At 43.7% G+C, this 12,081-nt stretch overlaps 1 protein-coding gene across 1 annotated transcript; it reads right to left on the reverse strand.

The window, feature by feature from the left end:
• Positions 1–3,173: 3,173 nt before the first annotated feature.
• CHMP1B (charged multivesicular body protein 1B) lies at positions 3,174–11,822 on the reverse strand. The gene is made up of 8 exons (XM_064712688.1): positions 11,691–11,822; positions 9,458–9,555; positions 8,600–8,746; positions 7,754–7,822; positions 7,502–7,609; positions 7,111–7,154; positions 6,735–6,807; positions 3,174–6,167 (listed from the first exon to the last, which is right to left on the reverse strand). The coding sequence occupies exons 1-8, from the start codon at positions 11,704–11,706 to the stop codon at positions 6,123–6,125; spliced, it is 600 nt and encodes a 199-aa protein (XP_064568758.1). The 5' UTR covers positions 11,707–11,822; the 3' UTR covers positions 3,174–6,122.
• Between the last annotated feature and the right edge of the window lie 259 nt (positions 11,823–12,081).

A 12,081-nucleotide genomic window follows, 5' to 3' on the forward strand; every position in this document is an offset into this window, starting at 1 on the left:
TGCTGGGGGGGTTAGAGTCATGGTGAGACTGTTCTGGAGCAGAGTTGGTGGGGATGGGAGAGGATGAATGGGATGCAGGCTTGGAAGGGGCTTGGAGCAGAGAAATTCCTTAAATCCCTGCCCATCCAGAAAGTGACTTGGATTTACTTACAGTCAATACAGTAGAGTGGCTTCCTAAAATTCTTCTTAAAAAATTATTTAGGCAGCAAAGTGGAGTTTCCACTGCACAGATCCCATTCCAGCAGCCCCTTCTGCAAGGGCAGAAGCCCACACAACACTGAGATTTCCTGATTTCCCTGTGGCTGTAGGAAATAAATGAGCTGGAACGACTCTGCAAACCAGCGGCCTTCCTGCACATCTCTGTAGTGCAGGAGGAGGAAAACCTGTGTGGTAAAGAGTACCCTGAGAAAACAGCCAGATTTCCCAAACATCCCCATAAACATTAATGAAGAGCTTGGGAATATCTGGTTTATTTATTACTCCAACCACAGGCTAAAAAAACTTCAGCAAAAGCATTAAATTTGGAAGAGAACCTGGGATATTCCATATTTGCTGCTTTAAGCTCACTACACACCAGACAGCTTGGGGTTTGGTGAGTATTAATCTCTGTATTTCTAAAATATTTGGATGAAAAAACAGTGCTATTGTTAAATGTAATAATTACCACTAATAAATTATTACTTCTACTCTGTACACACTAAACTACTCTGCAAAAATTGTTGTAATTTTACATTTTACATGGAAATATGAAGATTTCAAGCAGTGGTCAAATACTTACAGAGAGGTAACTGGATAAGGAATGGCTTTGATACAGAGCTGCTGCCAGGAATTCTCTTTTTGTTGGTGCTGTTGAATCTCTCCCTTCTTCTGGCATTATTAAATAAAGGCACCTGCTCTACAAATCAGCAGAAATCTGGAAAATCATTATCACTCCAACACGGAAACGATGCCCATCACGACAGAACAAATGGGGAATGGAGCCTGCACAGGACTTTAAAAAGGGCTCTATTTGTCAAATTACCAGAGGAAAAGTTGATCTTACTGTTATGGACTTTATCCACTTCCAGGTCACATCAATTAGTCACAGCAGGCTTGTGGAGACTGGAACTAATTTACAACACTCTGAACAGGCCCGCCAGCTTCTCCAATGGATTTCCAGGCAAATATTGGGACTTACTTCAGTTGGAACTGAAAACCCACCAGCAACAGAAATCCAGCTTGATGGTTCCAGTAATGACCCATTTTGCACCACGAGAAACAAAGCCCTGATTGCGATAAGAATAGAGGGAAATATCTCCTGTAGAGAATCCAGGGTTATGTTTATCTAATCTTTGAAAAAATAAAGGAGTCATAAAAGGTTTAATAAAAAATACTGAGAGTCTTTAAAGGAAGTTTTCAAATGCTTTCCTGTCTCTGACAGCTCATTTTGACAGAAATTGATTGTGATAAAGAATTATGAATCAGATAGCAGGGAAATTAAATTAGGCTGATTATTATCTTGTCAGATACACACGTTATGTCATGTTCGTTGCTCTAGACTTTTGCAAAATGATTGTTTCATTGAGGCTTAATAAATTTAGAATATCCTAAGCAATACACACAGGCATGACTGTAAAACATCTTTGTTTTTAGACATTTCAATTTTATTTATTTTGATATTTTTCTTTCTTTCTGTTTTGTTTTATTATTTGATATAATTAGCATATGTATATAATTCTCTACATTGTTTCAGTTATTAAATATGCATATTTAGATTAGAAATATGCAATATGAAATATTTTATTCTCTGAAATTCCCCTTTATTTAGGTAAGGGCTGTGAGCAGCCTCTGTGCTGACTCTGGGTCTGGCAGCTCCTTATGGTGACTGGCACCATTGGGAGACCTTGGAAAGCTTTCCCAAAATGTGGATCCTGCAGCCCCTTTGATTTTCCCTTTTGACCCATGTCAAGCAGCTGATCCAGGCTGAGTTCTCTAATAAAGAGCAGCAAAGGGAAGCAGGAGCCTGGGAGACTCTCTCAGTGCATCTTCTCCCAGTGAAAGCAGCTCCACTGGCACGTGAAATTAGTTACAGATTGTTCACGTGGGGCCTTTCCCTCAAGGAATGGTAATGAAGGGAGCTGCTTCCGAAACAAGCAAGGCCACTGACCCTGCTCAGGGTTCCACTGCAAAAATACTGTTTGAAACAGGAAAGTTGTGATCTCAAAGCAGCCTGAGCAAGAGGTGAAGGCAGAACTGCAGAGAAAATCCTGAAATTAAAGTCAATCCGTCATCAAAGCAAAGCTCATCAAAGTTCTGATAAAAAAAATAAAGTTTACCACTAAAATCCATTTCCATCAGTGCATAGTGAGTGTTTCCTTATGTATAAAACAGAAAAATGATCACAGGTCAAAAACAGAACAACAACAGCTAAAAACCCCCAAGATTTAACTAAAAATGAAATTTAATCCCAAGTTTTAAGCACAAGGTTACTCACTATCATCCCCCCTCCTAACAGATCTCAGAGACCTGAGGCAGCAAAGGATGTTTAAGTGTTTTGAGTGCAGACTGACCGCATTCAGCTGATGGCGCTGTGGATGTGCTGCCCAGCTGGATTTTGGGATCAGAGCCCCGGCACGGGCACATCCAGCAGCGGGTGGATACTGCCCAAACAAAGGTTCCACGGGAGACTCTGCTCCCTGAACCAAGCAGCTTTCCTTTAGCTGCTCCAGCCAGCCATTTCTGCAGGACCCACAAAAGCAAAGCCTCAGGTGCCCTCTGCTGGCTCTTGAACGACTGAACAGAAATGTTAAAATTGAAGATTTTCAGGTGTGGCAAAGCCAAACCTAATCCCACACTCAAACCCACACCACCTCCTTGCCAGTTTTCCAGTGGTCCCTTGTTCTGTGTGTAAGGACAGAAAACCCTCAGAGATGTTTAAGCACAGGGCTTTCTCCATATCAGACTAAACATTTTTAAACACCCCATAAAACAGAGCTTATATTGTTATACTTAATATTACTTACTCCCTAATTGTCCCAAATCTCTCTCAGTAGTACCCACTTTATTTTCTCCTTGTTTTCTCCCCATAAAGATTGAATTTCCTGCATGTCTGCCCATAGGAAAGACATCCCATGTGCTCGTCCATCCATGTAGAGAGACCTTAGCAGCCACACAACCTGCACACACACCCAGAATGAGTTGTCTGTACAATTTTATTTTCCACCTGCAGTTACATTTACAAACTGTCCCATACAAGTAAAGCAGTTTTCAAAGTGAACTCAACCAGAACTACAAAAATTATTCTCTTCTCTATACATGGCACCAGCTTCAGAATTTATGTCTATACACAACTGCTGATTATGTTTAACAAAAATTCACTATTTTTTGGCTCCAAGGATCTCCACAAAGGCAACTTGATAAGTTTTATCCCGTTGCAATCATAACATTAAAGTTCTTGTTTTTGTTTTGCTTCCCTCTCCTTTCATCTGAAGCTTTGCATGGCTTTGTTTTGGAATTCTAATGAAGACAAAGCTACCACAAACCAGCAGTTTTAGAAACAGAAGATAAAAATGCTGAGCAAAACCATCCAGCAACATTTCAAGCAATGTTTCACTTTAGATGCGCCTGCTCATCAGCAGAAATATTGAAATTTTAGCTGGTTCCAGAAAAGCACAAACAAGTGATTTAACATGAAATGAACTTTACAAACAGTCAACTTACAGAGACAAAACAAGGTCGGAGTGAGGAGCCAGAGCTGCTCACGGAAGAGAAATGTTTTGGGGAGCCTGAAGGGAGGAAGAATGAAACTCAAATATTGCTTTAAGAACAACTTTCAGCTTTAAGCATTTCCAAATGCCATGAGAAAAATGTATTTAAAATATAACTTCAACCTTTCTGGATGCAGCTCCCAGCCACGAGTGAAAGCATTTCCCCAGGAGAGGGCAGGAGTTCTGTACACAGGAGCTGCCAGCCCCAAACCCTGGCATGGCTGAAATACACAGCAGCTCCTGGAGTGGAGAACACAGGGCAAAAATTCCCTGTCTCAAACACCTATTTCTGCCTAAGCCTTTAGCACCACAGTCCCCCAGACATAAACTTAATTATGTCAGTCAAACGTTTGTATTTGTTAATTCCTTTCAAGGGACAACACTGGAAATCTGTGCCGGTTCTGGAGTTCACCAGCCTGGGATAAGATCAAAACTCCACAACAATCAATAAAATAATGAAGCTTATTTAACCTTCCTGTCGCAGCAGTCTCACTCCCAGTCTATTTTTAAATCCCTCCAAGGCTCACAGCAAGGCAACAGACTGGGAAAATCAACCATGTGGGAGCTCAGAATTGCTGTCTGACCCTCAACTAATTCCAGAATGGCCCAAACCAGCCTAACAGCAGCATCATTTTTAACATTAGAGAAGCCAGACACAGTAGCTGGAGCTGTCTGCTTTCAGACACTGAACCCTCAGCAGTTCATGGACAGCTCTGAGTAAACTCTGGTGTGGAGTGATTCCGCAGCAGGAAGCTTCCAGCACTCCCATGATATGAAGTAACAGAATATTAAAAAGCTGAAGGAAGTCCAGCAAGGCAAAGGCACACACACAGTCACCCCAGCTGGGTAACTGGGTTGCATAGATACACCATGACCATGGTTACAATGTTCAGAAGCAGCCAGGGAAGAAAATGAAGGAAAAAGTTCCTTTCCAGGATGATTTATTAATCATTTGAAGGAATCATAGCCAGGCTACAGCTGTCAATACGTGGTTTTTAAACACATTCCAATTTCTCCTGTTTACAGGAGGAACACTCAAGGTGTTTACATTTATTTTAAATGTCACTTTCTTTCTAACAAGTGAAAAGATCCCATTTTAAACTCACGGTTTTAGTTCAGCTGCCAGCGTGAGAGAATCCCACAACATTTCAGGTTGTTTTGTCTATCTGATTTTCCTCACTTTATTTTTACAGTAACCTTGATTACTTCAGTACATAACATCCTGCTCAACCCTCAGAGTGAGCTGGGTAACACATTCAAAATAACATCTGAAACTGCTCTGAAACCTTTGATCATTTTTGCACATTTTCACTGAAAAAATCCTGCTTGAATAAAAAAGTGAGTTTTTGCTTTTTCCTTAAACAATTCCCTAACACTGGAAAACCCAAGTGGCCCTGAACACCAGGCAATTAAGAACCAATTCCAAGCCTGGTGCTCCACACCTTCCCTCACCCCTACAAAGACAAAAAATAAAAATGAGACCAAAAAAATCAGGAAGAGAATTTGAACGTCACTGTTTATCACAACACATCACAAGTGGTCTCAGGTACAAATTTCTACAACCATTTCTTATTTTACAACTGCAACAAGAGTTGAAGCTACTGAGAGCAGCCAGACTCTCTTACTATGCAGAGATATAAAGGGATTGCTAAAATTAGCTCCTCCATACAACCAGAATATTAAAAACAATGGGATGTTATCTGCAGAGAGCAACAGATCTGGCAAAGAGTCCAAAAATATATTTTATTCCTACTGTGCTGAAGTGATGCCACCATACAAGTCCCCAGTTATATGAAATCAGCTTTTGGTAACTCATTTTTGAACTAAACTGTTAATTTCAGCACATTTATCCTAAATTTTAAAGACTAAAAAACTCAAAGTCCACTTATTTGTTTCAACAAGTGCATTTTCCAGGAGGTCCACGTTGTCCATCCTTGTGTGTTCCAGGAGTTTGGCTCTGTAGGAAAATGATCTGCAACAATCATCTGAACTGATACATCAGTTCTGCAACCAGAAACAGTTCTCATCATTTTAAAAAAATCACTTCATAATTTAAAATATATCTCACTGACACTCTGCTTTGCTTGGAACTAGAATATACCACCATTAGTAGCGGACTCAGAACATCAACTTGAATTTGTGAAAAAAGCTTGCAAAAAATAGATCAACTTCCAAATGTACAGAAAAGAACATCAGAGCTGGTATTTTTGGGTCACTTAATGTATTTTAGAAAGAGTAGCAAGCTGGGAGTGAAGTACCCTATATTACAAGTATTCAAACACCTAAGCTGAACTGTTTTACACCTCAAGTGTAGTGCAGGGTTAGTTCCAGACAGGGAATTTGGAAGCAGGTCCAGAGAACTGCAGCTCTGCTCAGCTACACTTGATCACGGAGGCGGGCCAGTCTCTGTGACAGCTCATCCTGCACAGTTGGGAAACAAAAAGGGAAAACCATCAGCAACAGGAACAGCAGCTCGTGTCCAGCTGATGAGAAATTCCCTCATGGCTTAACAAGATTTGCTTAAAACCTCAAGCCTGGCTGTGAGGGAGGAGTTTCAGAACACAAAATTAAGCAGAGAAAGAATTGTTTCAAAGAATGTGGAATATCTGATAGGACAAGGGGGGCTGAAATCCTTCCCTGTGAGGGTGGGGAGGGTCTGGCACAGGTGCCCAGGGAAGCTGTGACTGCCCCATCCCTGGGAGTGTCCAAGGCCAGGCTGGATGGGGTTTGGAGCAACCTGGGACAGTGGAAGGTGTCCCTGCCATGGCAGGGGGTGGCACTGGATTCATTTTAAGGCCCCTTCCCTTTAACATCCAACAAATGCATTGTTAAAATTACTTTGACAGCAAGACTTTTAACCACACAGTTTCCTTGGAAGAGCTGAAATAGAATTTAACAATTTAACATTTTGTTTTCACTTAGTGAAGCATTGATTCTCACATCCCATTTCTCCAGAAAACACTGACCTCACTGAAATGCAACATTTACCTGTTCTGCTGAGGCCACACTTGTAGAAACTGAACCTGTCTGTCCTTGAGGTAGTTCCATGTTCAGATCAAGGCTAAGAGGAGAAAGCAGAGCAAACACCAAGTCAGGCATGCGTGGATCAAGGGGGAAGCACAATAATTAACAGCAGAGGAACAATGAGACAGCACCCCCTGAACACTCCAGAGTTACACATGCTGGTGAGTAATTTTGACTCACTACCAGGACAAGTCAGGTATGTCCAGAGGTAAAAGGAAAATTGTGTTTTTTCTCTGCTTCCAACAGACAGCTTATAAAACAAGGGTATTTGACCTTAGATATAATCAGCAAGGGCTGTGGGAACCACGATTTGTTCTAAAGAAATAGAAATTTCACCTACCCTGCTTCATCTGCCATTTCCTGCAGGAGCATGTCCACTTGGTTCTAAAGGAAAACAAAATGGATTGCTGCATTTGGAGTTTCTGACAACCTCTTGTTAGATTTTCAGAGAACAGGAATTATTTTAACAAAACTGATTTAAAGGTAAATGCCTTTGGCAGAATAATTTTGTGCTTAACCACTAGAAGATATGGACTCAAAAATAAGGAGCAGAGGTGCTCAGCAGTTAAAATTACATTAATTGAATTCTGGCTTGTAAATAATACTTCTACAGAATTGAACTTATCAGTAAAAACCCCAAACATATACCTGAGTGTTTCAAGTGCTGTTAATTCACAGTTTAGACACATAATTTAAGATCACCTTGCTAAAATATATTTTATCATTCTTACTTGTGGCGTTGTTAATGTTGTAGTGTTGCTCATTGTGTCTTCCATCTGTTGTGTCTGAACATCCAGTGTCTCAAACTGATGCTCAAATTTGTCCATTAATGCAGATATCTATGAAAAATTTGAATCAAATCACTTATCTTCAGATAACAGTAAAAATACATCTCAACTGGAAAACTCTTAATTGAATTTCCCTTTTTAAAACTTGTCCCTTCTGCTTTTGATGTCAGCTCCAAGAAAATTAAGTCTATTTACCTTTTCCAAGTTCATGCTCTTCAAGGTGGCATCCATAGACTTCACCACCCCTGCCATCGACTTTGTAACCTGAAACAAGGAGAAGAAAATTATTACAAGGAAAAAAAGAGCAGTTTAGGAACAAATCCTTCCCTGTGAAGGTGGGGAGGCCTGGAATGGATTTCTCAGAGAAGCTGTGGTTGCCCCTGGATCCCTGGAAGTGTCCAAGGCCAGGCTGGGCAGAGCTTGGAACAGCCTGGGATAGTGGAAGGTGACCCTGCCTAAGGCAGGAGGTGGCACTGGATGGGCTTTAAGGTTCCTTCCAACCCAAATTATAGAATTCTGATATTTCCTACCCAGCTCTCTTATCTCTGTTCACAGAGCTTTGACAGTACCAAATAGGAGGCAACATCCTATTGCCATCTGGAATGTCATATTTTAAACAGCTCCTACCATATCCAGCTCTAGAAATTAACTCAGCCACTTGAAATACACATTCTGAGGCCAAATTCACTAAAAATGAGCTTTATGTGAAATTCATTTCTATAGATTGAGACCTGTCACTGTTAAGGGATGCATTGGGTCCACAGGTCACAATAAACTTTCAAGGTGAAGAACAGTGAATTAGTTTACCTTAAACAACTATCTGTTGGAATCACAACTCCTACCTCATGACTTTACTTTAAGGAGATGATCCTTTGTGAAATAACCCAAAGAGCAGCTGCCAGAGGAATTCCAGCAGCCGATTTACTCTTGGCTGCCTCTAAAACCGAAAGTGAAAGCTCCCAGCTCATTGCAGGCAGGATGAAGCCACTGCAGAGAAGATGAGCCATCTCCTCCTTGCCCCTCAGGAGGGGGAGGCCTCACCTTGCCCATGGTGACGGCAGTCTGGACCCTGGCAGCCACGGCGTCCACGCGGGCGCTCATGCGCAGGAAGTTGATGGCCTGGTTCTTCTGGCGGATGGCGTTCTCGGCGTGGATCCGCGCCACCTCCATGTTCCCCTTCTGGATGGCCTTGGCAAAGAGGGAGACAAAAGGAAAAGCCTTTTACACCCTTCCCTGCTCCTGGACATGGGATGGCTGTGTAGTCTCTTTTGGCTTTGAAAAAAGCATTAATTAGTTACTGGATCTTTTTCTATTAAAAAAGTAAACAAATCACTCCCTCCTCCCACAACAGATCACAAACGTTTCCAAGATGAGAACTCCCAACTTCTTTCCAAGGAAGGCATTGGAAAGAATGCACTTCAAATAGGCAGTTTTGCACAGCTACAGAAACACAATTTCTGTTCCTGAAAACAGTTTCAGTCTCAAGACACAAACACAGGCACAGGTGGTACAGCTGTATCTCATGGGAAAAAAACCACATCAAATCAACTCAGTCTCTCTCTTCACCGCTTCAAGGACTCAAAAGCTGTTTTGAAGTTCCTCTCCACAAGCCCATGTAATACAAGCTGATAAACATGAAGTGGTTTTAACTCTGAGAACAACAGTCCCTACCAAAGCACACACAAGACAATCCTCCAGGGAAGCAAATGCCATGAGCCATCCACGAGGATTTATCCTCATGTTTATTAATAAACACAGCAATATTTATAGTCACATATTTTAAATCACAAACATTGACCACATGATTACTAGCATGCACACCAGGGAAATGACAACACAGCAGAGGTCTTCCTGCCCTAACAGGCAAGCAACAGATCTAAAAACTTGGTTCAGACTTACCTTCTTAATTTTAGCTTTCTCAGCCTTTTCTTCTTTGTCGCATTTTTTGGAGTTTCTGTTGAGCTCCTTTGCAGCAAACTTCAAATTAAACAGGTGTTCTGCAGTGCAAGTTAAGGGACTAAACCTATTTCAGAGTGATAAATCCAACCACCAAACACCCCCCAAGAGAAGTTGTGAGTGGTTCTCTGCTGGTTACTTTCACTCCCACACCAGAAGCCTGTGACTCCCAGTGAAATGATGAATGATGGTTTCCTGACCTGCCTGGAACCTCCCCATCCAAAAAAGCCCCAAAACCACTGAAAGACACAACAAATTAACTGTGTAACAGCAAACTGGCTCAGCTGGCCACGGCCAGCTACAACCCAGCAGGATTCTGGATTTAAATTGTTCTTCCAGCTCCTTCCCAGCCCTGGGTCATGTGAGTGATCCCAGGCTCCCTGAGAGCTCTGTCATCTGACTTTGGGCAGAGAGTACTCCAGTCAGGAAGAGAAACTTTAAAAACAAAAGTTCAACTGCTTAAACTGAAAGCTCCAAGAAAAGAGCAAGACAAGCCTTCAGAGTGATTTGGAATGACTGCACTAAACTATTGCTGACAGAGAACAGAGTGTGTGCTGTACAAATAACAATCAAAAACACCTTCTTAGAATACTGTTGATGAAAGCTTCCAAATAATATCAGTCCTTCTCAAACAATATGTAAGTAAAAAGCTTTGTAGGTTTCTTTCCTGCTACCTGTGGTATCCTAAGAGGAAGATCCCAGCAGGCTCTAAGATGATTACCAATTAAGTGGAAACACAAAGTTAAGCATTATGAGTACTTGAGGTTTCTTCAATATTTCAAGCACATAAATTATTCCAGAGCAGTTTTCTGCTTTAAAGAACAGCCATTCCCCTTACTCTGACAGGAACCTGGAGACATTAGGAATGTCTTTTGTTATCCTGTGAACATCACAGGGAGGCTACAAACAGGTAACAAACGTGACTTTGGATAGGGTATCTATTAATGTAGCTACCAAAACCAGAACAGTTTATTTTGAAGTAACTTCCTCAGTTACTCAGCTAGGGAATTTACCTGACATTAAACCAGCTCACCCACCCCTGAGGAGCACATTCCTGCTCCTCCCTTCAAGTGTCTTTCTCAACGTGCCACAAACCAAGTGGGACCCAACTTCCACCTCAGTCTGTGACTCACAGTCAGCTGCCCCAGCAATCCCTACCAGGACAACCGGCAATGCCAGCACTGCCTGCACATTCCAACCACACTGAGACCACGGCAATCCACACTGAGACCTGTAAGTTTTCTGCCCCTATGTGTTAAGATGGTTTTATACAGCCATAAAGTTTCAGTCAGCTCACACAGGGCTCTGCTGTAAATTCTTTCCAAGAGCAGGAAGCACAGCTGACGTAGTGGCTGTTTGGGGAACAGCCCAGCTGACATCACCCTAGTTTACACACATGTAGGCTGTCCCTGCTGTGCCATCTATACTATTTTTAGTATAAACTGTGTTTTCTGCCTCAGGAACTGGGCTGTCCCTCCATCCACCACATCCCTGCCTCCTCCTCCTCACTCCCAGCCCAGGCTGCCTCATCACAGCTTGGGAAGAGACACCGAACTTCCCACCCACTTCCTTGTCCCTTCAGGACGGTGAAACCACAGAATCACGGAGTAACTGAGGTTACAAGGGACCTCTGGAGATCACCCAGTCCAACCCTCAGAAAACACCTGGAGCAGGGAACCCAGGAACGTGTCCAGGTGGCTTTGGGATTTCCCCAGAGATTCCACACCCCCATAGCAGCTGTTCCAGTGCTCTGCCCCCTCCACGGAAAGAAGTTCTTCCCCGTGTTGAGGTTGAACACTTGGTTTTTAGTTTATGATCACTGCTTCTCATCGTGGTGCTGGACACCACTGAGCAGAGCCTGGCACCATCCTCTGACACCCCCTGGTACTGGTATGGAATATGAGATCGCTTCTCGCTTTTCTCCTCTTTAGAAGAGAATTCCGAGGTTGAGCGATCTCAGCCGCTGCCCGTGTGTCACACCCAGCCCTCCCGCTGCTGCCCCTCGGTCCCCGCGACCACCACCATGAGGGGGATGCATCCCCTCGTTCCCCGCGTCCCGGGGGCTCCGCCCGGCGGGGAGGCCTCGCTCCCCACGGCCACCGCCACCTCCCCCGGCCCGGCCCAGCCCAGCCCGGCAGCTCCCGGCCCGTCCCCCCGCGGTCCCGCCCGAGGATACTCTCCATGTTGGACATGTTGGCGGCCCCGGGGGGAGCGGCGCGGCTCCGGACCGGGCTGGGGCAGCGCTGGGCCCGGGGCGGCGGCGGCTCCGGCGGCTCCGGGTTCCGGCCCCGTGACGAGCCGAGGCGGGGCCGCGCCTGCGGCTTCGGGCTGGGAGGGACCGGGAAGCTCATCCCGGCCCTCCCCTGCTGTGGGCAGGAGCACAGCCATAGGTTGGGGTGCTCCAAATCCCAGCCAGCCTGGCTTTAGATGCTTCAGGGATGGGGGAGCCAGAGTTTATCTGCGAAATCTATTCCAGAGCCTCACCACCCTCACAGGGAAGAATTTCCTCCTAATATTCAATCTAAATCACAGAATATCCAGAGTTAGAAGGGATCCACAAAGATCAC

This window comes from Zonotrichia leucophrys, chromosome 4A (genome assembly GCF_028769735.1).
Source record: "Zonotrichia leucophrys gambelii isolate GWCS_2022_RI chromosome 4A, RI_Zleu_2.0, whole genome shotgun sequence".
In the NCBI taxonomy this organism is placed as follows: Eukaryota; Metazoa; Chordata; class Aves; order Passeriformes; family Passerellidae; genus Zonotrichia; species Zonotrichia leucophrys.